The sequence below is a fragment of the Chenopodium album genome, chromosome 26 (genome assembly GCF_948465745.1).
Source record: "Chenopodium album chromosome 26, dcCheAlbu1.1, whole genome shotgun sequence".
Taxonomy (NCBI): Eukaryota; Viridiplantae; Streptophyta; class Magnoliopsida; order Caryophyllales; family Amaranthaceae; genus Chenopodium; species Chenopodium album.
Window position 1 is genome coordinate 34,089,418 of NC_137859.1, and position 25,819 is coordinate 34,115,236.

General features: G+C 37.1%; 1 protein-coding gene, 1 long non-coding RNA gene and 5 other non-coding genes across 7 annotated transcripts; 1 reads left to right on the top strand and 6 right to left on the bottom strand.

The window, feature by feature from the left end:
• The first annotated feature begins 9,806 nt into the window (after window positions 1-9,806).
• Window positions 9,807-10,796, top strand: LOC145618446 (protein S40-7-like). Its single transcript, XM_081673215.1, has one exon. It carries the CDS (start codon window positions 9,811-9,813, stop codon window positions 10,387-10,389), a length of 579 nt encoding a protein of 192 aa, XP_081529341.1. The 5' UTR covers window positions 9,807-9,810; the 3' UTR covers window positions 10,390-10,796.
• A 7,131-nt stretch (window positions 10,797-17,927) lies between these two features.
• On the bottom strand, window positions 17,928-20,858 carry LOC145617774 (uncharacterized). The gene is made up of 2 exons (XR_014107783.1): window positions 20,639-20,858; window positions 17,928-18,292 (listed from the first exon to the last, which is right to left on the bottom strand). It is a non-coding gene; the product is annotated as an uncharacterized LOC145617774 (long non-coding RNA).
• On the bottom strand, window positions 18,917-19,012 carry LOC145618777 (small nucleolar RNA Z266). The gene has a single exon (XR_014108027.1). It is a non-coding gene; the product is annotated as a small nucleolar RNA Z266 (small nucleolar RNA).
• On the bottom strand, window positions 19,156-19,251 carry LOC145618775 (small nucleolar RNA Z266). Its single transcript, XR_014108025.1, has one exon. It is a non-coding gene; the product is annotated as a small nucleolar RNA Z266 (small nucleolar RNA).
• Window positions 19,454-19,549, bottom strand: LOC145618776 (small nucleolar RNA Z266). The gene has a single exon (XR_014108026.1). It is a non-coding gene; the product is annotated as a small nucleolar RNA Z266 (small nucleolar RNA).
• LOC145618764 (small nucleolar RNA Z105) lies at window positions 19,824-19,894 on the bottom strand. Its single transcript, XR_014108015.1, has one exon. It is a non-coding gene; the product is annotated as a small nucleolar RNA Z105 (small nucleolar RNA).
• LOC145618774 (small nucleolar RNA Z161/Z228) lies at window positions 19,939-20,036 on the bottom strand. The gene has a single exon (XR_014108024.1). It is a non-coding gene; the product is annotated as a small nucleolar RNA Z161/Z228 (small nucleolar RNA).
• Window positions 20,859-25,819: the final 4,961 nt, after the last annotated feature.

Genomic DNA, 25,819 nt, shown 5'->3' on the forward strand with positions numbered 1-25,819 from the left:
GCCGAATCCAATGAAGAGTTCCGTCCAATCCCGGAACAAGAACAAATATTGTCAATTCCATGAGGAGGTTGGCCATGACACCAACGACTACTTCAGTTTACAGCGGACGTTGGACCGTCTGGCTGACAAAGGACATTTGAAGTCCTATATTTCTAAGTCCCCAGCTGGGGCTAAAAAGAAGAATAAGGGTCAGTCCTCTAAGGCTGCCTCCCAGCCTGCAAGTAGTTCGGAAACCGACAGGGATCCAGTCTACACCATAGTAGGCGGATTCTCTTGTGGTGGCCCTACCATCCGGGGCACCAAAAGCCATCTGCGAAAGATGGATAAGGATGATGAGGAGCAGGTGTCTGCCAGCTCCACTTTTCCGGATGTCCTCATTACTGAGAAGGACAGGGGCAGCGTCCACCGCCCGCATGACGATCCGGTTGTCATTGAATGCAAAGTCGCCAACCAGTTAGTTGGGCGCATCCTTATTGACACCGGCAGCTCGTCAGACATCATCAGCCTCCGGTGCTTGCAGAAGCTGAAATACAACTCCAGCAGCATGCATCCGGTCACCCACCCCTTGGTTGGTTTTGGGGGTGGGATGGTCTATCCAGCCGGAAGAATTGACTTACCCATCCGGTTGGGTGAGAAGGGCCATGGACGACATATAGTCGTCAGATTCTTGGTCGTTGAGGAGTTGACCGCCTACAACATCATTCTTGGGAGGCCAACCCTCAACGAAGCCAAGGATGTAATCATTCCTTCTCTCATGCTCATCAAGTATGAGAGGGATGATGGTTCTGTTGGTTCCCTGAACGGGGATCAGAAGACGGCCAGGGAGTGTTACCTCTCAGCCGTCAAGGATACTGTGGCCGCAGACGGCCAAGGGAAGGAACCAATAGACCTTGACAATGTCAAGGATGCTCCCTCACCTCCACCAGCAGCCGGAAAAAAGAGAAAAGCTGCAGAGCTGGTGGTGGTGAAGAAAGAAAAGAAATAGCAATCACTGACCGGTGAACGGTCAGAGGAGCTCCGTCCCCAACCGGCTGGAGAAAGTATTGATCTTGTTCTGGGGTTATTCTGTTATACTGTGTTGCCGTTTGGCTTGTAGAATCCGCCGGCTACGTTCCAACGAATGATTAATACAGTCTTCATTAATCAAATTGGGAGGAATGTAGAGGCGTATATTGATGACATGATAGTCAAATCCAAGCAGTAGGCGGATCATCTTGCTGATCTCCGAGAAACCTTCACCACACTCAGGCGGCATAAGGTTATGTTAAATCCTAAGAAATGCGTCTTTGGTGTTGAGTCTGGGAAGTTTCTCGGATTCCTGATTGATCAAAGGGGGATAGAGGCCAACCCTGAGAAGATACAGGCGGTAATTGACATGAAGTCACCCCGCACTGTCAAGGAAGTTCAGAGACTCACCGGTTGCCTGGCCGCCTTGGGGAGGTTCCTCAGCCGGTCAGGTGATAAATGCCTTTACTTCTTCCAAGCAATCAGGAAGAAGACTAGATTTGAATGGGGGGATGATGCTGAGGCGGCATTCCAGAAGTTGAAAGAACACTTGCACTCTTTGCCAAGGCTTGTTAGTCCTTTGCCAAGAGAAAAGTTGTACATGTACCTAGCCGTCTCAGACCATGCTCTCAGTGCCGTTCTCCTTGCTGAACGAGACGGTACACAGCTCCCGGTATATTTCATTAGCCATGTGTTAAAAAATGCTGAACTCCGGTACCCCATGGTGGAAAAATTTGGTCTTGCTCTATACATGGCCTTCAAAAAGTTGAAGCCATACTTCCTGGCACATCCGGTGGTAATCTACACCGACCAGCCCCTCAAGCGGCCAATGTCTACTCTGGAGTCATCCGGCAGAATGCTGAAATGGGCTATTGAAATGCAAAGTCTTGAAATATCCTTCGAACCAAGGAAAGCAGTGAAAGGTCAGGCGTTTGCCGACTTCATTGTTGAAATGACTCGTCCGGTTCCCCCGGATAATGTTGATCAGGTTTGGAAGGTATATGTAGACAGGAGCTCTACAAAGAACGGCTGTGGTGCAGGCATAGTTTGTGAATCTCCAGAAAGAGATAGATATGAGTATGCACTACGGTTCAAGTTTCAGGCCTCGAATAATGAGGTGGAGTATGAAGCCCTGCTAGCCGGAATCCGCATGTGTAAGGCAGCAGGGGCAACAAAGATTGACGCCCACTCTGATTCTCAGTTGGTTGTTAGCCAGTATGAGGGCACTTATGAAGCGACCCATCCGGCAATGATCAAATATCTTCAGGCAGTCAAAGATGAGGCTGGGACACTTGAGGAATTCAGATTGAATCAAGTGCCCCGGTCAGATAACCACCCGGCGGATGCACTATCAAAATTGGCATCATCCGCCTGCCATGATACGCCTCGGTCAGTGTTTTGGGAAGTTCTTGAAAAACGAAGTATTTATGAAGAGCCCATTGGAATTCTGGATCGAAGTTCTACTTGGATGGATGGCATCCGGGCGTATCTTGCAGACGGCACGCTCCCTGATTCACCTCAAGAAGCAGCCGTCATGAAAAAGAGAGCAGCAAACTTCGAGTTGAGAAACAGAGAACTCTTCAAGGCTGGTTTTCTCAAGCCCTTGTTGAAATGTGTTACCCCGGAAAAGGGGAAGGAAGTACTCGAAGAGCTGCATGCGGGATTTTGCGCCTCCCATATAGGCGGCAAGTCCCTAGCCGTCAGAGCCAGGCGGCATTATTTTTGGCCTACCCTTGAGGCAGATGCCAAGGAATTTGTGAAGAAATGTGATAAATGCCAGAGGTTTGGCAAGCTAATACATCGCCCGGCTACTGATCTGACGGCAATCCACAGCCCAGTCCTGTTTGCTAAATGGGGCATGGACATATTGGGTCCATATACGCCTGCTCCAGGCGGAAAGCGCTATATTTTGGTGGCTGTGGACTACTTCACCAAATGGGTGGAGGCGGAGGCAGTTAAGAATATCAAGACAAAGGATGTCATCTCTTTCATATGGAACAATATTATTACCCGGTTTGGGGTACCTATGTCTATGGTGTTTGATAATGGCCTTCGGTTTGAAACGCCTCAACTCAAGACTTGGTTAGGAGATCAGGGCATCTCAAGTTACTTTGCCTCAGTCAGCCGTCCTCAAGCAAATGGTCAGGTTGAGGCATTCAACAAACTCATCTCAGACGGCATCAAAAAGAAAATTGAAAGAGCCGGTGGCCTATGGGCTGAAGAGTTAATTCATGTGTTATGGGTCATCCGGACAACTGCTAAGGGGTCAACCGGAGAAACCCTGTTTCTCATGGTATACGGGGCTGAAGCCGTTTTACCCATTGAACACTATGAGCCTACGCTCAGAGTGATGCTCTATGATGAAGAGGCAAATTGGGAGGCCATGCGGCTGGCATTGGACTCCCTCCCGGAACGCAGGGGCAATGCTGCCCTGCGACATGAGATATACCGTCTGAGAATGACGCGAGCCTACGACAAAAGAGTGCACAAACGTCCTTTGAAAGTGGACGATTTTGTGTTACGGAAAATGGAGGCAACCGGTAGGGCCAATGAGCTTGGAAAGCTAACTCCTAATTGGGAAGGCCCCTACCGGATCTATGAAGAAGTTAGGGATGGCACATACCGCCTGGAAACCCCAGACGGTAGACGCCTGCCTAGAACTTGGAATGTAGATAACTTAAAAAAGTACTACTTCTGAGTATTGTAAAGTTTTTTGTAACAAGAAGTATTAATGAGAAATGCTTTTGTTTCCTTTATTGTCTTTTTATTTCCATCTGGGTTTACCCATACTAATGTTGAAAAGTTCAGTAGTAAATTTGATATGTGAATAACTCGAGGCCAATGGCCAGATAAAAACTAAGTTTGATACTTAGTATATGAAATCAAAAGTCCATAGTGACAAGAGGCTAATAGCCGGATCCTAAAGCTAAGCACAAAACCGTTTAGCAGCTATCAGCCGGTCTAACAGCTAGACCTGAGGCCAACGGCCAGATGGTTGTCCATTTTCTCAAAATTCGTCTTTTCCAATGTGGCTATAGGCGTCCGGCGACACCCCTCTAGGTGCAATCGTCGCACAGAACAGCCACCATGCTTGTTCTATAAGCCCATGCAGGCGGAAACAATTGAGTGGCTAAAGCAGTCAACTCATAGCTGTCTGTTCATATTATTTCTCTTAAGTAATTTTTGGTTGAAAATTTTCCGGCTGTCTACAAGTATCAGCCGGAGTAACATCGAAAGTCTTTTACTTAGAGAAATTTTCCTCAAGTTGCGTACTTTTGGGGCAAACCCTTTTTTGCGTAATGGCTATAAAGCATACTCAGACGGTTTGATACCGACTGGGGCAGAGGTTGCATGCCTGTTATTTGACCGGCTGTGTACTTGGTTTGGGGCAATCACCATTGTGATTGATTGCCTTACAAACATCCCATACTCTTTTAAGTATGAGAAGTTTCCAAGGCAATCAATCCTCTTTTTGTTTGGATTAAACCAACCACACAGCCGTCCAGGGGCAAGGACAGCCGGATATGTGTCTGCCGCATGCTTTTTATAAGTTAGGCAAATTCACAAGTATATGTTGAGCATATATGCAAAAGTGAAAAATTGAAAAAATTGAAAATTTATGCAAGTATAAGAAAACCGACTGGGTCGGTGTACTTCATAAAATAAACTGGCTCAAGGCCAGGAATAATTGTTAGCCGGATCCACATCCGGAATACAGAGACAAAAGAAAAAATAAAAGTTACATAATTACTCGGCGCATAGGCCGAAAAAACAAAGTTGGCATACTGCCGCAAAAAAATAGAGGAGCTACGCTGCTGGTTGTTCCGGCTGGGCTGGAGTTGTTGAAGGAACATCATGAGGAATCTCAACCTCTTCAGGCTGGTTTTCCTTGTTCACTTCCTTTATAATCTCGTCAAGGTCCGGCTCCTCTATGTCCGTAACCTCAGCACCATTCTCCAAGGCCCATTCCTTGAAGCAAGCCGGAGCAAGATCCTGGAGAGCCTTGGCATCATACACCTCAGTGGCGTAGTTGTACCTCAGCTTGTAGACTTCAAAGTCTACCTCAGGATAGAGAAGCCCCCAAGCGTATCGGAGGCGGATCTCATTGTCCCGCTCATTCTCTTTGATAAGCCGGTCCTGCTCAGCCTTGAGCTCCTCAGCATGTTTGCCTTTCAGAGTGGCAAGATCCGCAATCAGCCGGGACTTGTCTGCTCTGAGGGCAAGGTTCTCTTGGTCAGCTCCCTCCAAGGCCTTGAGGTTGGAGCCGGCAGTTTGCAGCTGAAGCTCCAGGTCTTTGATTTTGTTGTTGGCTTCATCATTAGCAGCCGTCAAAGTCCTGACCAGCTCCTCCTGTTTCAACTCGAGGGCTTTAATCTCAACATCAAAATTTATATAGGCATATTCAGCAGAGTTGAGATTAGCTTGAGCCCTTCTTTTGGCATCAGTTACCTCTTCTCGCTTCTTCCGGAAAGGCAACCGGAGTCCATCCACCCGGACCATAACCTGAGCAAGGTCATCCGGGAAACTAAACACTTAGCATTTGAAAAACAAAATGAAATGCAAAGAAATGTAAAGGTTAAGGGGCAAGTTTCACTTACCTCCGCCAGCTGCCCCAGAATCTGGTCGAAGTCGACCTCATGGCGGTTGGGTATGGAGTTCTTCTCCGTCTGGGTGAGAGTTCTCACCATCCGTTTTCCAAACCCCGCCAGGTCCGGGGCAGAAGTAGCATCTGCAGCATAAGAAGGACTTGGTGAGAGACTAGCAGCATATTTGGCACTCATTCTTTGCCGGCTACTCACAGAACCCCCGGAAGGGTCAGTCATAGTCTTGACGCGCATAAAGTGAAGCGGCCAAGGAATTTCAATCTTACCTTTCGGGTCGACCCTCGCCGGCTCCTCCCCTGCGGCTGCAGCACCACCTGCAGCCTTGGATGGCTCGCCATCCTTCGATGCTTCTGGAGCATCCGGCTTTTTCCGTGACTTCTCTGAGTTTTCACTCAGAGTTGCCATGGCTTCGGGGCCCTTACCCCCGGTTGTAGGAAAACCTCTGGCATTAACGCCAGAGGATGTTGAGGTGGCCTTCCTCTCGGTCTTAGCAGCCGGTTTTTGAAGGCTCTCATCCCCAGGCCTTTTCAAGACCTTTGTCATTGAGCGGGGAAGAATGCCGGTTGAAGCCTGCAAAAATACAAAGAAAACATAAGTCATCCGGAATTAGAAGAACTTGGAAAAATTTCAAGTAGAGTTTAAGTATCTTACCCCTCCTTTCTTGGCCTCCTTGGCCTCAATGCTGGCCTTCTTGGCCAGGATGTTCTCCTTGCGGAGCAGAGCCGCAGATTTCTGGGGGGTCTTAGCCGGGTCAACCATTTTCCTTGCTTCCTCTGCAAATAGAGCATAAAAGTGTTAGAATAAAAAACAAGTTCAAAAGCAATAAAATTAAAATACAGGCGGAAGACAGCCGGTTGGGTGAGTATATCTACCCTTTGGAAACATAGGGCTCAACCCGCAGGCGGACAAGAACCTCTCATCCGCAAAGAAATCCGGGTGGGGGATCCAATTCCTTGGAACAACTATGTGAGTCCCATCCCCCAAGGGCTCAGTTGTTGTCTTGAAAAACTCCGGCTCTATTATTTGCTCCCGGGCATTGGCAGTCAGGGCTGGGCGAACACACTTTTGACCCACCAAAGCTGGCTCCTTGTTGTAGCGCCGGAGAATTCTGTTTATTCTTATTTGTGGGGAGGAAACCAAGTACCACTTGTCTTTCCAGCCTCCCCACTTGGATACTTTGTCCAAAGTCATCAAGTACTCCGGGAGCGTGGAGATAGTGTACCACGCTCCATATCCGCCTGGGGCACTTTTGAGATAGTGCATGTGGGCGAAGGCGGTGAAGCTGGGCTCGATATCCTAGAGCTCGCAGGCGGCAATATAGCTCAAGATGTTGACCCAAGAGTTAGGCGTAAGTTGCCATACTCCCAGGTCATATCCCTTCAGGATCTTTCGGATGCCTCTGTGAAGGGGAAAGCGGAGGCCGGCTTCTATCACCGCCTCATAGCAGACGAAATAGTTGTCTGCATTTTCGATGTCATCCCTCCAGGCTAGAACAGCATTAGCCGGAGGGACGATGATGTCCCAGTCTTCCCCAAAGGGGTGTTGTTGTTTGAAAGCCTTGAAGCCGCTTTCAAGAAGGTATATATCCCCAGGTTTCATCCGGGTCTTGGTAGGATCCGGGTTTGCTTCTTTCTTTGCTGTTTGGCGATAAGCCTCAGCAAGGTTCTCTTCCTCATCCCTGGATCCTCCTTGCTCCTCAGCTGCTCCTTCAGCTGAGTTATTTTGGTCTGGGGAGGAGGCGGTCTCCTCACCGTCTCCCCCTGAGTCGCTGTTGCTAGAGGTAGACGGGGTGTCCTCAGCTGAGTTACTTTGCTCAGCCGCCTTGTAATCCTCCTCCCTCACTACTTCACTTGCGGGCACTTCCCTAGTGCGCCGCCTTCTGGGCTTGGTAGCCGTTTGTTTAGTTCTGGCCATTGTGTCCTGCACAGACACAGAGAGGGAAGAAGCCGGAGATGAGCAAAGCACTCCAGAAACTCCAGACAAGGCACCCCCGGTTCTAGACTCAGCCGTCCCTGGTGACCGGCTGAGCGTCCTAGGCAGTGTCGTGTGTGCAAATGGAGAGTTCATTTTATTTTTGAAAAAATCAATGTATACAGCCGGAATTCGACGTATACAAGCTCAAGAAAAAGAAAAGAAAAAGAAGAAAACTTAAAGAAGGAAACGGATGGTTACCTTACTTTGAGTTCTGAAAAATCTGAAAACGGCAAAGCAACCGGTGACCGGGTGACTTCGAAAGAGCACGCGGAAATCTTGAACTTGCTTAAACGCAACCGGGATCAGAGCACCTCTCTCTAAAAAGCTCTCTTTCTCTCTCTAGAAAAGTCAAGTGTGTAAAAAGTAAAGAGGAGAGGGGGGGTAAATCCCTATTTATAGGGGTTGAAACGGCGTGAAACCCAGTCATCACTGTCAAAATAGCCGTTTTTTACTGTTCACCCTTCATGGGGTGACGCGTGTCACAGGTACCACGTGGCCTGCCACGTGGCACCTGTGAGGGGCAAATGTTTGGGGCATTTTTCACCCTTGACAAGTGGACCAATGAGGAGGTGCCACGTGTCAGAGGCTGGCAGGTCACCTTTGACCAATCTCCAGCTGACACGTGGCCTCTCCAGATACTCTCTCAGAATTGCGGCCTTCAAGGGCCCAATTCCCAACAATCCGCTATTTGGCGGCGCAGCCCATCAATTCTAGGTTAAAATAACCTAGGAAAAGGCACTTTTCCCAAGGACCCTATAAATAGGGAGATATTCCCCCAAAATGAGGGACATTCAGAAATTCACCAAACATTTATTACACCCTATTTTCTCTCTCATCTGAGAACTCCTGAGCTTGGAATCCAAGCAGATCCCCACCTTAAATTCTACACTTTTTACTCTCCTTCAAGTTACTAACTTGAGCGTTGGAGACGGAACACCACCCAAACGGTGTCTTCGTTGGTTTTGCAGGTACAGAAGCCCTCCGCACCAGTTTTCGAGTTGTAACTCTCCCAAGGGACAAAAACACCCAAAACACTAAAGATTCGAAATCAAATATAGTCTATATTTCCTTTATTTTTTGGGCTAATCCGAATTTGGGAATCAGTTCTGGGTGGTTAGGTTCCAGTTCCCTCCCAATTGTTGTTGTGGGGGATCGAACACAGGTCCCCCCTACCAAGTGTAGTCTCAATCACCATTACACCAACATCTAATTGGTATCTATACAACCTTTATGATTCTATATACACCAAATATGTAATTTAACCAGAATAGAAGGATGACCTTGTCAAAAAAAAAAAAAAAAGAAAAAGAAAAAGAAAAAAGAAGGATATATGTTGCAAATGTTACAATAGTTCTAATAAAGGTAGTAAATGATGGTGACTTTAGACGTGCACGTTATCAACTATTGTTTCGGGTTGTAAACGAAAATGAATTAAGATGTATTACGTCATACATGCTCATTGTTATTAATCCGGAAATATAGTTGGGATTGGTATCTGAATAAGACTCTAGAACAAGCTACTTAGATGATCAAGAATCAAGATCGTCTTCTAGATCCATAACCATTTTAGACCAGTAATTTACAGAACTAATTTTACAACATTCACTATAACAACAATACTCATTTTAATCATAATTTTGAAAACCAAAGGTATAAAGTATAATTAATTATGACAAGTTGACAACATTTAAACAATCTATACTAATCATATATGGATGAAAAGGTTCGAACCCTTAACCTTTTTGAAGAAATGTTATTGTTTAACCATCTAGGCAAATTGTTGATTATGCTTTAATGTTTCACATTAAATAGTATTATACCATAAAAGTATTGAATATACATACTACATACACACTAATACACTATTAAATGCTCTTAAAAATTAGCACTTGCACAACTACAAAAGTAGTATCCCGGGACAACGCCCGGACTACTCACTAGTGTTTGATTAAAAATTTAAAACCATGATGAAAAAAATGTCATTATAATAACTCCATTTAGATCATAGTATAATTTTCAAAGTGTTAGACCATGATCCACTTTAGAATATTCCTTTCTTGTACTATACCAAACACGGTCCAATATTTCAAAATAGATGACGACTTCCTTTTCCTTCTCATGTACACTGCGTCTTTCCGCCACGTCTCTCTCCCTCACCATTTTCTATATAACCCATTCTTCTCTCCCACTTTCCCTTCTCACTCTTCCTCTTTCTCTCTCCTCTAAAATGGAAATCAATGGCGTCTCCTACTACCGTCACCGGAAAACTCCTTCCTCCGATCACTTCCTCGGCGTCTTCTCCATCTCCTCCCCTTCCTCCGGCGACATCTCCGGCGACGACGACGACCTCACCGAAGCCGACCTCTTCTGGACCTCCGATTCAACTCACTCCTCTTCTTCTCCCGATTATCGCCGTCGCACCCTAGGTTTCCGCCGTGAATCGGGAATCCTCGCCGCTCTCCCCGACGACTGTGACAATCGGAAGATTCCGATTCCGATTCCGACTCAGTTTCGGTCGATTCCGAAGGCGCCGAACCGGGAGATGACGCAGTCGGCGCCGTGTAGGAAGTTTCAGCAGTCGGCGCCGGTGAATGTGCCGGCGATGATGAGGAAACCGAAGAGGTTCGGTCAATTGGAGGAGAGAGAAAATGAAGAAGATGAGGAGATGCTTCCGCCGCATGAGATCGTTGCGATGAAGCTGAAATCGACGTCGTCGGTGCTCGAAGGCGTAGGAAGGACGCTCAAAGGAAGAGATCTGAGGCAGGTTCGTAATGCCGTGTGGCGCCAAACTGGTTTTCTCGACTAATTGATGAAGAAAATGTTGGCTTAATTTTTTTTTTTTTTTTTGGTTTTTTGGTTGGGGTAGGTGAAGGTGAATGGAAGTTGTTTGTTTTTGGTTACTTCTTTCATTACCACTGTAAAATTAATTAAAAAGAAAAAAAAAAGTAGAAAAAGATGGGAAAAAGTATGAAAAAAAGGAGTAAATATAGGTAGACACTACGGAGTACTAGTAATTCTGGTGGAAGATGGCGTATGAATTGGTAACTTGCTGGTTGGAATTTTTTTTTGGTTGTATTTTGATAAAGAAAAAAAGCAAGGGTATTTTAGTATTTTAGTTGCGTAAAACTATGAAGATGTAATTTTTCTTTTTTTTAATGGATTTTACATCTGCGGTTTATTATATATTCGGATGTATTAAATCTAAATGAAGGTATAAAAATAAGGTCTATGCGCATCTCACGTGATTGTATGAATGTTTATTATACATCTGAATGTATCTAAATGAAGATATAAGTTTGTACGGATGTTTATTACTCCGTATATATGTGGATTTGTATCTAAATGAATGTTCAAGGTTAAGCGTGTTACACTATACGCATCTCACGTGCTTGTATGCTTGTATAATGTTTATTATATAGTCGGATGTATCTAAATAAAGGTTTAAAATTGTATATTTGTATGGAATGTTTATTATATATATGAATGTATCTAAGTGAATGTATAAGATCAAGGTTTTGCGTGTTACACTATGCGCGTCTCACGTAGTCACGTGCTCGCGTGGAATGTATACATCTGGGTGTATAAATTGGAGCAATCGACTCGTGTGTAATACTTCCTCCGTTTTCTTTTACTTGCAACACAGCCTTGTGGCACGTGTTTTAAGGTCGGGTTTATGTAATGTAAACGGATAAATTTTTCATTAAAATTTTTACAAATGATACTTAACCCTATTCTAATTTTCGTGTAAAAATTATATTGATAAAATCGCTCGTTTATCCTCACTAATCATCTCCTAAAACTGCGTGCTTTAAAGGTGTGTTGCAAGTAAAAGAAAACAGAGGAAGTACTTGTTAGAATATTCGAATTTTATTTTGTGGACTAAGTATGGGTATCAAACTATCAATAAAATGAAAAATAAAATGAAAAATGTGTTGTTTTAATGTGGTGTAGGTGGTTGCTTCACAGAATATAAGTTGTGTTGCAAAAGTGGACAACAATCTAGGATACAAATGGAAATGTTAATTTGCATGGTGTAAACTTGGGAAGATCCTTTTTTGTGTGAATTTTGAGAATAGTTGTGCACTAGTCGACAAAGTATCATGAATTTAGTGGGGATCATGGGTTCTGGAAGTATGTGTGTGACCTCAATATTCTCTCTATTCCAACTTCCAAAGTTCCAAGCAACTTTCTTTCACCCCACACTTAATTGTTGTGTACTCATACTCACACATATTCACTCGTTTGGTTTCAAATTAGGGCTTGTTATGTTTACAGGTCTAATAAATTCAGTTAAATTTAGATAATATAAGTTTAAGAAAAATAAGTTTTGACTTGGGTTAACGAAATACAAATTTCAACTAAAATAAATTTTAACAAGGTCTATTAAGGGCCTGTTCACATTTACTTAATTTCAGTTCAATTCAGCTCCAATCAGTTCAGTTCAGTTCAGTTCAGCTCTTAATTTCTCTCTCACATAAAATATTCATTTCAGCTCTATTTAGTTCAGTTCAGTTCAGTTCCAATCAGTTCAGTTCAGTTCAGTTCAGCTCCAATCAGTTCAGTTCAGTTCAGTTCAGCTCAATTCAGTAAATATGAACAGGCCCTAAGTTTAGATTAGTGAAAATCAGGTTAGTAGCACCTTTAATATTTTGTAAGTAATGCATTTCCTTGGACCCCTTTTGTGTGTACCTAAAAAAAATTACTCCATAATAAGATTATTCTCTTCAACCCCTATCGTATGAGGGTTTTACCAAGTATAATACTCCATACATATGTATTCTACATAATACTAAAGAAACTAAAAGATACAAATCAAAAAGATGAATTGAGGTGTACTAAATTATTATTCTTAAAGGGACGAAAGAAATACCATGTACTAAATTATCGTATGAGTAGTCGGGAATCTTAAAGGGACGAAAGAAATACCATGTACTATAAGTGTCTATAACTCTAAGCCAATACAAGAATTAAGGTGTACTAAATTATTATTCTACCATGCATGACAGCAATTTAGAAATCATTGCATAGATGAAATTAATGGTGATTAACATAACATCAGCTTTCCTCAACAGAAAGGCACTAACTGTAACGGTTCGATGAAGATGTGACTTCTTATTAGCATTCAAAGCTGTTGGCAGTCTGTTGCTATGAGATTTCTCAAAAAATGTCAATTCAAAGCTCAAATACAATATAATAGCAATATCAATTCAATTTATCAAAATATGAGTGAAATTTAATATAGTCACACATTTGTTGTTTGAATCAACTTTGGAGTAACTTCCATTTTTTCTATACATGGTAACGACTTATATAATATTAGGCCCATTATAGAAGCGAAATTGTTTAATAAATTTAGACAAGTTCAAATGACATTAATGACATTTTTATCATGACTATTCATTAGAATAAATAACTTGTAATTGACAGTAATTATTATGGAGTAATATTATTTCTCACACTGTGATTGATTAATAGCTTTTTTGTTATATATAGATGCTTCAATAATCACTATTTCTCCACCTATAAAAGTTGATAAATATGAAGGTCAGCTAATTACTTATAAAAATGTTTCTCATTTCCCATATTCTTCCCTAGTACCTCAACTATTTTAATAATACACTAGAATCTCTTATCTTGTCATCTAGTACCTTAATTGTTTTAATTTTTAATAATACATAGAATCTCTTATCATATTTTGTTTTGACTTTATCTTAATCCTTGTATTTTTAAAAGAGCCTAATTAGGGACTTAGGGTGGTTGGAAGGATAAAGTTGTAACAAAATAAAATGGCTTAAAGTCAAATCATGGCCTCATATATTTTAGGTGTTAAGCAAAGCAATTTTTGCTTAACACGGAGTATAATTTGTACTTCATAGTAGTAATATCTTATCTTAAGAACCTATGATAATTAAATAATTAGAGTTATATTATTTGTATTATTATATATTTTCGATGACATGTCTCATATTTTTTTTAATTGCAATTGATGATAGGGTGATTAGGACTTGAAAACGTGAACGTTTAATAGAGATAGTGATAGATAGCTCCAATTACATTGTAACAAATTAAAGAATAATTACTTTGAAAAATTAAATTAAATGTTAAAGGACCAACTCAACCAAAAGCTTAAGCTGATGGTTGAGGCCCAAGAATATGTTTTATACTCTATCACTCCCCCTCACATGAAAGGCCCTTTGGACTTGAAATGTGGATGCAACACAGGCCCACCCATACCTGGTGCGAATTAATTCCACTTTGAAGGAGGGGTGGATCGGATGAGATTCGAACCCGTGACCTATGTGTCACGTTGGCTCTGATACCATGTTAGAGGACCATCTCAACCAAAAGCTTAAGCTGATGGTTGAGGCCTAGGAATATGTTTTATACTCTATCATGATACCATGTTAGAGGACCAACTCAACCAAAAGCTTAAGCTGATGGTTGAGGCCCAGAAATATGTTTTATACTCTATCATTAAAGAATAAAATTAAGATTGGATTTACAAGTCCACTAGTAATTAATACCATTGAATTAGATTATTTCACAGGAGTAACAAAATAAAGTAGTCAAGAGAGAAAGATCAAGGAAGTTGCTTCCAATTTACCAAGTAATGTACTAATGTCAAACTTTAAACATGCTTTCATGATTTTTTTTAAAAAAAACCTTAAACATGCTTTCATGATACAAGTCTCCAAGATAACTTTTGTACGTAGTATATTTTTTGGGGGTGAAGATTATACTAGAGTATATATTATTGACTGTAGAATCTTCTCATTCAAATGGTACTCACTACTCAGTACTAGTCTAGAATTCAAAGATAATATTTTTTTTTTTTATAAGGAATATAATTCAAAAACAGTAACTTTTATCAATCACTTTTGTATACACCAGGTTTTCAGTAAATTACTGTACATCGAGTTCACTTTTGTCAAATTTAGTGTCACTTTTGTCAAATTTAGTATCACTTTTGTCAAATTTATCAATGAAGCACAAATAACTCTTATATACGTCAGAGTAACTTTTGTGCGTTTTAGTGTAACTTTTGCGCCTTTTATTGTCACTTTATAACGGATGTTCAGTAATTTACTGAATATCCGTTTTATTTAAAAGTTTGTGAACTTTTATATGTAAGGCTTCCGTGTTTTTCTTATAAGCGGTCACATGATGTAGCCAACGCACATAAAACACATTAATTATAAAATAATAAGTTTTAGTAAATCCATCCTATAAATTGTTGGATTTTTTTTACAAAAACCACCAACAATTGTTCTTGTTTTAGTAATAAACCCAACATTTTTCTTTTGAATTTTACCAATTATTCCCTCCGTTTTGTTATAATCACAACACTTTGACTTTTGCACTAATCATATGCTTACTTTGACTATATTTTTTTTACTAATATATATATATATATATATATATATATATATATATATATATATATATAAATTATATATATGTTGTCATATTTTAAACAAGCCTTTAAGTGTATTTTCATTTTATTGACTTTTTATACTTCTTAGTAATATATAATTACACCCTTAATGGTTAAAGTTGTGCATTTATATGTGTCTCGGCCAAAGTGTTACGATTATTAAGAATTGGAGGGTAAAAAAAAACTAAAATTTCCCACCAATTTGACCAATCAACCACTAGAGTGACGTCATTTTGGGGCCACCAACGACCTTTCCTCTCTTTCGTTCGCTTCCTTTTCTTCCTTCTTCGCACGATTTCCACTCCTACTAATACAATCACTAATTCATCAATTAGCGGTTCAAAGTGAACTTGTAAAACATGATTTGTGCTAGTTTCAGTTGTTGATAAGGATGGTATGTCCTGCGTGTTCTTAAAATATGGGGTAATCATAGAACTTAGTCAATTTTGAACATAAATGACCTCATTCTTTGAAGTTATTTTCTTCACGGGATTATTTGGTTTATGTACCACCTACTTTAACTACTTAAATCCACGTAAATGGCCACATAATGTCATAAATTTGATTGTACCCGTACCATGTATAGACTAGTTGTAATGTCACACCAAAGTGACCAAATAGACCTTTCAGTCCTATTGGCCACGCTTTTCATAATTCTAAATTTCCAAGTTCATGAACACTACTCCCTCCGTTCCCTAATGTTTTTTACGTTTGAAATTATGCGCGGTAATTAAGAAATTGTGTAAAGTTGAGGTATATTGGAATATTTCAATGATTGAAAGTACAAATTTATTGAAAAATACAATGTTGAGCATGTGGGGTGGAAAAATTAGAGGAGAGAGGAGAGAGAAAGTAATAATAAGTGTTGAAAAATATTAAAATAGTACAAAAAGTACAATAGCACATGGAAAAGTAAGGACTTTTGAGTAAAAAAATTGTAAAACAAGGGTAATTTAGTCCAAATTTTATGATCAAAATAGGAAAGATACTAAATGTAAAGAATAAAAAGGAACACCCTAAATGGAAATGTAAAAAACATTTAGGAACGGAGGGAGTATGTTATATACTTCCTCCGTTTTGTAATAATCGTAATATACTAGGTGTTATACAAGGTTCTAAGATAATTATAGTGTGGAGACTAAAAAGAAAAGAGATTTTATAAAATAGTAGTAGATCCTTACTAAATAAGGAAATATTGCAATTATTATGAAACGAACAAAACAGAAAAGTGTTGCGTTTATTACGAAACGGAGGGAGTAATAATTTAACTCGTGACATTGTGAGTGATCGATTTTCAAATCAACGTAATAACAAGTATCAACCACATACGATATACAAAATATCAATCATATGACCTATTTTTCAAGGTTAATTTGTTTTATCTACAAACAAAGTTGTATTTCTCTACTTTTTAAAGTTGTGTTCCATATCTACTTAATCTACGTAGTAGTTAACTTGGCAGTATTTAGTGATCCACAAATGGAATAAATTGTACGAACCAATGTTAACCATTACGTGTATCCTCAATTTTGCAATTGCATTTAGAACTATATTTTATGCTTCATCATAAATTATCTTGAGATAATACATGTTCATTTAGTTGATAAACAACCTTTGCTTATCAAGTGACAAATTTTTAATTTAATGAGATAATTTTGCATGTACAATTAGGCATTAGCAATTTTATTTATTTTTACCCAAAAATATCATAATGTTACCCCTTATTCAACTAGAAAAGTTGAGACAACCTCATTTGCATATCCATTCCAAAAAAAAAAAAAAAAAGTAGTTTGCATACAACATCAAATCAAACTTGTGATTGTTTCCTTAATAAAATAAAATAATTTTTTTTTTTTTTTAAAAAAATGTTATCATTTTAAACTCTTCAATTTAATTAATTAATGTTCTTCCTTTGTTAATTTGTTATCAAACTTCTCCATTCTATTAAAAAAAAAATGATAATTTCTACTTTTTTTCTTTTTCTTTTTTTTTTTTTTGAATATATATTTCTGAAAGAAGTACATACAGTTTTTTCAAAAAAAAAAAAAAGAAAGAAGTACATACAGTATATACTTTGTATTAGCTTCTTTCAAAAAAAAAATATACTTTGTATTAGCTATTGCTATTTTGTTTAAACGTTAAAGGTTAAAGTTAATGAACCAAAAATCAGAAAACATGAGACGACTTTGTCACTTGAATTCCCCCGTGAATGGCAGCTTGCCGAAGCTGCAAATCCAAGGCCTTTGAAGTGGCATGCTCTTTTAATTCTTGTTTTCTCACCACCTATTTTCCATGTACATTCAAGTATTGTACGAGTACTGTTTCTGCATTTCAAGTTTGCACATTTGCTGTCTATATATATTTGGAGCCAAAATGGTTTCCCAAGAGCTCTCTATAAAATGACAATAATAGTGAGGCAGAATATATTGAGGATGCTGAATAGCCCCGTCAAGGGTTAAATCTAGACAATACGGAGTAGTTATCTAGAAGACCGAGGACACTCATTAGCAAGATCTTTATTAAAAAAAAAGAAAAAAACAAATTAGGAAAATAAAAGGTCAAGATTTCCCACGTTTAAGATTGTTAATTTTCTAGAAGTAGAATCTCACTTTATTACCTTTCGGTCAGACAAGATTTGGGCAAAAGCACAACCTTTTTCTCACTTTGAGTCAATTTTCCGATACATTAATGTGAAAAGCAAGAATTCAGACAACCAAATACTCTAAAAACACAACATAAAAGAAAGCAACGAAGCCTTGAGGTTGAGGCTATGCTTGTGTGCAAAACAAATACTTTCTCTGTTTTTATTAAGTACGGAGTATATTTTATTAATAACCACTTTTTATAATTTTACAATGTTGGTAACTAGATATATTAATCGTTAAAAACATTCGTTGACAAGCGTGATCTTACACAACCAAATACATCAATCTTAAGATAACCAAACAGATGAGTTCAATGGCATAATTGCCTAACATTAGTATCGGCTCCAACCAACGAAAACTCAAACTTGTGGCCATTGCAATCTGCCCGCAGGATTCAATCATCTAAGGGAAGTAGTGGTTATAGACAAGAAGAAACCACCATCAAACAAATATCATCAAACCAGCTCTCAACGTAATAATCCAGCAAAGATTGGCTGTGCTGGTTAACAGGGTCTTCAGCTCTTCAACATCGACATTTTAAGCCAATCAACTATATATTGAATCAAAACCCTCTTGATGAATGTACTGCGAAGTCCCTCATAACTTCATAAGTACTAATATAACAATTCCTATAACAAATTATTGAGATCACGAAAAGAGATTATAATCCAGAATCATAAAGTTTTGCAAACACCAGGAAGAGGAAAAAAAACAGTATGCCTCAATTACAGAGTACTGACAATAATCAAATCCCCAGGAATCTAATCAATTAATCAATCTTCCCATTCAAGTATGCAGTGGACACATCCTAAATGTAAAAACATAGCCACCAATGTACATGAATTTACGCCTTTGCGGAGTAATTGAAGATTATCACTAGGAAACAGCCATAGCAGTAGCACAACACACATACTGATTTTATATGTGGGCTATGAAAGGCAAAGGATTTCTTAGGTGTAACTTGGCAAGTCAGAATATCAATAAGCTATAGAATTTGATGTTCATGAGGATTTCCATCCTTAACACATCTAAATTAATCCTCATTCTTGTCATCACAACCACGTTCCCAACAAACAAGTCGAAGATCTAAAACTAGAACTGTCCACCTATGACACTTGTGATTGACAGAAACAACCAGACCATTTTATACAATGATACATCACTAGATAAGAAAAGGAACATAGACTAATTGTACATGCTGTTTAACAAACAAGATTACAAAGTTTTTGAAAAAAGGGACTATTTTGGGGCTAACTTGACAAGTCAGAAATAATTATGCCTCAAATATTTTATGTTCATGAGGAATTGAATTCTTCACCCATCTAATGGAATCATCATTCTTGCCAATTGCCATAAATTTAACTCATCGATTACGAAATGACCATGACAATTGACAATGCAAACAAGTTTAATCACCTAGAGAAAAATTGAGATCTAAAAACATCAAAGTATAATACTCTAAATAATTTAAAAACATAGTCATAATGAAGAATCATGGCAAGTCAGAAATTATTATGCCTCAAATAAATTAAGTTCATGAGGAATTACTTCCTTCACACATCTAATTGAATCATCATTCTTGCCATATCATCTTCCCCTATAAAACAATTATGAATCTCTACCTTTATATACAAAAACCACGAACACGGTGCCTCGATTAAGCTTCTTCTCTTAACTCTTAAGAGATAATCTTTGTTACAGACCTAAGCAATGCCTAATAAGGAAATTATGCGGATTTCATTATAAAAAAAACCCAGTCATGTTAAGGTAAAAGACAGTCTAATGAAGAATTTTGGCAAGTCAGAAATTATTATGCCTCAAATTAATTAAGTTCACGAGAGATTACTCTCTTCACACATCTAATTGAATCATCATTCTTGCCATAATCTTCACCAAACTAAGATCAACTATGCTAATCCTTAACTAAGTAACTATAAACTTCCATAATTCCACCAATTTATAAACTTCACTCTACCTATAGCTAAGCCTAGACTATCCCATTAGTACATTAACCATATAACAATCAAATCGGCATCATTATCGTATCGTGTCAGCAATTGCCAGCTCTATTATCAAGTTCCTAACATTTCTTCAGATCAAAAGATAAATCTTAATAAAAATTTTAACTTTGATAGAGTGTAAATAAGAAGTTAAGAGCATTCAGTATGAGTAGGAGGTTTTTATCCAATTCACGAACTTGGTCGGTTATATAAATTTCATCATCACTATGCTCATTAACAAGAAAAATTAACAAAAACTTAGCAATAAAATAGAAATTCATCAGATAATTGGATTATAATACATCAAAAATGACACTAATTAGTGCCTCAGACGACCGTCGTGAGATATTAATCCAACATCATCACCTGAGCTCAATTTTTAAATTAAAATAACACCAATTAACAATAATTTTTCCAAAATTAATTATCAAAGAAACTTTTTTAATATAATTATATTGGCAAGTCAGATAAATCCCTTAATATTAATATATAGATCACAAGAAAATAAATTCTTCTTACAAGAATAAAAAGTTTCATCATTCTTGCCAATAACATAATAACATTACTATCAAATCCAACAAGATAAAAAAAATGTTTCCCCATCTAAAATCAAGCCATTTAGAACCCATATTTGGGTATTTTAAACACTAATTAAAGAAAATTTAAAACACCCAAATGAATAAAAAAGGGAAAATGGCTAAGACAATTAGGGAAGGGTAAAATGGGAAATAGCTCAAAAGGAAAACCCTAATGAGAAAAACCCAGAAAAAAGATTTAATTTTGCGCAGCTATGACTCGAGACGCTTCCATTGTTGTATAATTGGAAGGCGATCTTAAGGGCCGCGCTTAATTCCATACAAACATTCAAACCCCAGAATTTTTAAAAAAAAAAAAATTAATTAAAAACCTAATTTTGCTTTATTCAAACCTAATTTTTATTTCAAAGGAATTGAATTTAGGAGAAAGAAAACTCACCTCATAAAGCTGAAGAAAAGGATGAATTTGCAGAGGAGAGAGAAAGAGAGATAGGTTAATTGAGGAGATGAAGTTGGGGTTTTTGTAATAGGGTTTTAGATTTAAGGTTGCTAGGGTTTATAAAAATTTGGATTGACGGCTGTATGTTGATATGGATTGGGCTTATGGGCTGAGTGGTGACTTTATGGGGCTTAGAATTGAGTGATTCTATGGGTCTGGCCCGTTGAAACTTCCTGGCCTGGATCTTGAATAATAGGTTAGACCCGTTTTTGATATTAGAACGAGCTTTATAGACCGGATTGGTTGGAGCAATTACATGTTTATCAAGAGTTAAACCGGTCATTTTTGCAAGAAAACTTCTTAGACCTAAACAAGAAGAAAAACTACGTCCACAAGTACGGTTGTACAGTTCCCATACTAACATAAATCTTAAAAAAAAAAAAAAAAAAAAAAAGGTCTTCATGTTTCTCTGATAAAGCATCTACTCCAACACTTCTGTTTGTGTTAGGGAACTTCTCTTCTCTGGTGAAGCTTCTACTCCGAAGCTTTTTATCCTAATGAACTTCTCTTCTCTAGGCTCCAACTCTGAAGCACCAGTTCCTGTGAGGGAACTCTTTTCTTTTGGATTATTACTTTGTCCTCTGCTTTCTTGTTCGTCATGGTATCTTCGCAAGACATCTCAATTCTCCTAGTCAAAGCAACTATCACTCACTTAAACAATCAAATACTTATTAGTGAGTAAATAAGTTGGGTTGAGTCATCCTCAAAATCATAAGGCAACAACCATATCTCAATTTAAAAAGAACACTAGGAAAGATCAATCGAGGATTAAACAAAGTTCATGAAAATGTAATCCTATGAAATTTAAATCCTTAGACAACGTACAAACATATATTAATTGTAGTCATTATCAATTAGACAACTAACAAACATGTATTAATTGTAGTCATTATCAATGCATTCCTACTTAGGAACAAATAAGACGAGTTAGGCACAATACATTCCTACTTTGACCTATTTGATTATGAGTATCAATGTTAACTATAGATTTTGTCAAAACAACTAAGGCCCCGTTCTTTAGAGCTGCTTTGCTCTGCTGAAATCTGCTCCGCTCTGCTCTGCTGAAATATGTTCTGCTCTGCCCTGCCTTGCTCTGCTCTGCTTAAAAAAAATACTTAACATTGAATTATAATAATTAATATTTAATAATAATAAATAAATAATTAATATTTAATAATAACAATGATTGAATTATAATAATAATAATAATTATTATTAATATTTAATAATAATAATATAATAATAATAATATATAATTAATATTTAATAATTATTATAATAATTAATATTGAATTATAATAATAATATTAATAAATATATTAATAATATAATAAATAATAGATAATTAATATTTAATAATTATAATATTATTAATAATAATGAATATTCAATAATAATAAATAATAATAATAATAATAATAATAATAATAGTAATAGTAATATTAATAATGATACTAATAGTAATAATATTATTAGTATTATATTATCATTAATAATAATCATAATAATAATTTATTTTTTATAATAAAAATTAATATTTAAATTAATAAATAACATTTATAAATAATACTACTTAAAAATTTTTAGTAATAATAATAATAATAATAATATTTTTTATTATAATTATTAATTTTTAATAATAATATAAAAATAATAATTAAATAAATAAATTTTAAATAATAATAATAATTATTATTATAGTAATCATTCATATTTAATAATTATAATAATAATGCGATAATATTAATAATAGTAATAGTAGTAGTAGTAGTAGTAGTAGTAGTAGTAGTAGTAGTAGTAGTAATAATAATAATAATAATAATAATAATAATAATAATAATAATAATAATAATAATAATAATTTAAATAATAATAACAATTTAAATAATAATAATAATAATAATAATAATGATAATAATAATAATAATAAAATCTGCTCGGCTCTACTCTGCTCTGTTGAAATTTGCTTTGCTTTGCTTAGAAGTTCAAATGAACAAGGCCTAAGAGCCTGTTCTCATTGACTGAACTCAGCTGAACTGAACTGAACTGAACTGAACTGAACTGAACTGAACTCAACTGAACTCAACTGAACTGAACTCAGCTGAGCTGAACTGAACTGAACTGAACTCAGCTGAACTGAACTGAACTGAACTGAACTCAGCTGAACTGAACTGAACTCAGCTGAGCTGAACTGAACTGAACTGAACTGAACTCAGCTGAACTGAACTGAACTGAACTGAAATGAATATTTTATAAGAGAAGGAAATTAGGAGCTGAATTGAACTGAACTGAACTCAGCTGAACTAAACTGAACTGAATTTCAACGTAAGAGAACAGACCCTAAATAGATATTAACCAAAATTAAGCTTAAGCCCTGATAGAGAATATCAATTGAATGTTCTCATCTTAGGTTTAAGATATATTTTGTATAAGATTATCGCGATCGCCTCCATCAGCTGTGGCAATCGCATACACAAGCAACCGCGAAGCCACCTCTATCAGTGATCACATCTGCCAACCTACTTCATGTGTCGCACTTTATTTCCACTTCCCCATGACCAACAATGATTATTACATTGCCCCATTGGTTTTTCTACACATAATCACATTGATTTTGTTTGGTGGTGGTATATCAGAATAAGGTCAACTTTTACACATCTCTTTTGCTATCAAGTTGGCTCCTCTTATTGTTGCAACACTTGGAATCCTTGTGAGTGCTAATTTTTGCTACCTGGTTTCTCTTTTGAGAATTGATTAATTTCAAGCGGTGAATTTAATCTTTTCTTGCGCAATTTTATTTGTTTTTTCTTCAACTGTGATTTCACGTAATAGTGTAGTGTCTTCTTATCGATGATGGTTTGATTCCTTAGCTGCTTCTTCTTTGGAGTTGCACCTTGGCCCAAGTCTATGTGTGACTCTTCTTCTTCTCCTCCAGCCTAAAAGCGCTTATCTCTACTTTATGTAGGTTGTGGCGGTTGCTTCTCATTGTCATCATCAGGCCATCAGCACACGTCTACTACTTCTCTTTTGATCATGGGTTACTATACCATTCTTACCGTTCGATGCGTGATTTAGATTCAATTTGAGCATCCGATTTTCTCCCGCTCCAATTGCGACGGTGTGATAGAGAATATCAATAGAATATTCTCATCTTAGATTTAGGATATATTTTGTATAAGATTATCTTTGATATTTATACACATTTTATAGTTACCTATATGATTAGGTTTCTCGTTGTAACCCTATAATTATTATCAAATTGTAATCAAAGAGTTTATATTATCTGACAAGCTCAAAAACTGCTCACGACAGTCAAGTCACAAGTCGCACCTATGACTCTATGAGGCCAATGAGGGTATGACCTACGTATGTTTATTACAGGACACATTCACGAATAATAGTTTGCTCATGGTATGCTGTATTTCCTTGTCTGCCATTAACACTTACAGACTTACAGTATTAGTTATTACTCCTTGGCCTAGAAAATGACATTTTTGCTGCAATTATTAGGGGTGCATATTTTGGAAGGCATGTAGAAGTTTCTATGTAAATGAATGTGTAGAAAACAACAAGAAAATTGACTAGTTTGTTAACAAGTCAACATTGACTTCATATTAAATGACATTTAAATGATGTGCTATCTTTTTAAGGTAAAATTTCATTTATTCTTAAATTCTTGTGAAATCAAATGGTACTAGAATATGCTTACCTCTCCATTTCATTGCCCCTATTAGGAATAACAACAATAATATAATACGCGTTTTAATTTGTAGCATATTCCATCTAAAATACATATTGTTTAATTTCTTCTGTTTTCTTTTATACTGTTTACCATATTTTTTTTCTTAGGTTTAACTTTTGAGTTTACCTGTTAACAAGTTATTATGTGAAATCATCTCTTACTTTCACACACCCTGATTTTAGTAATATTGTCTCTCATCAATTGGACTTTGTTTGTACATAATTTAAAAAAGGATTATAAAACTTTATGGGGCACACAAAAGGAGACGAGATAGTACTCTTTTGTTGCGAGCTCTTATTAATTTGGTATCTCATCAATTACATTATACTCTACTTAAACAAAAACACTATAGGGCAAATAAAAAAGGACGAGGAAATATAATTCTTTAATTGTGTGTCCATGGTTTGATTTGGTTATTCATTTCTTCATGAGTCTTTATCATGCGTTTATAGGTAAGCCAGGATTACGTCTTTTCATAATGGTGCTAATTTAGATTATGGGCGTGTTCGGCGCTAGCGCTAGCTTTTGAGTAGCTTTTAGGTAGCTTTTAGTGGTATGACCAAGTCAAACCACTACTTAACATAAAATTTGAGTGTTTGGCAAAGTAGTGGTTAGGGTAGTTTTTAGTGGTGGAGGTAGCTTTTATGAAAAGTTAGAAAAATTAGCTTTTGGAATTAGAGGTAGCTTTTGAGGTAACTGTTGAAAATTTAATCTATAGTATTAAAAATAAAATATTGATTTTTATACATAACAGCTAGTCAACCGCTACTTCACCGAACACTTATATCTAAATTATTTATTTTCACAGCTAACAGCTTGTTGACAGCTAACAACTACCTACACAGCTAACAGCTGCCTCTGCAGCTACAGCTATCTTCATAGCTATATTTTACCGAACACGCCCTATATTATGTGGGGTGTACTGTTGTATTTCAACTTTGTTTCAACTTAATTCTTGTTGATTTCATTTAAAGGGTTAGGCCATTAGGTGTTGTAGAATATGTACAACACCCAACAAATCTTTGGCGGATTTAATTAGGTTATACAAGCTACAGCTACGGATACGAGTGCAAATGCAAAGGGGATGTGGATAATACAAATTAGTGAATTACTCATAAACTAAAGGTTATTTTATTTTGTTTACTAAAATGAATTAAGAAGTACTTCGTATATGATAATTTTAGTGGTGATAAACTAGTCTTTTGAATTGAGTTTGGCGTGGGTTACTTATTCAATTCGACCAGTATATGCAATTTAAATTAGATAGTCCCTTGTACCCGACAATTTTTATTTTTATTTTATTTATTTAAATTATTTACGTAGTATTTTTTTTTGTAAAAAAAATAACCCTAAAGACCAACATGAAATTGAGATTCAAA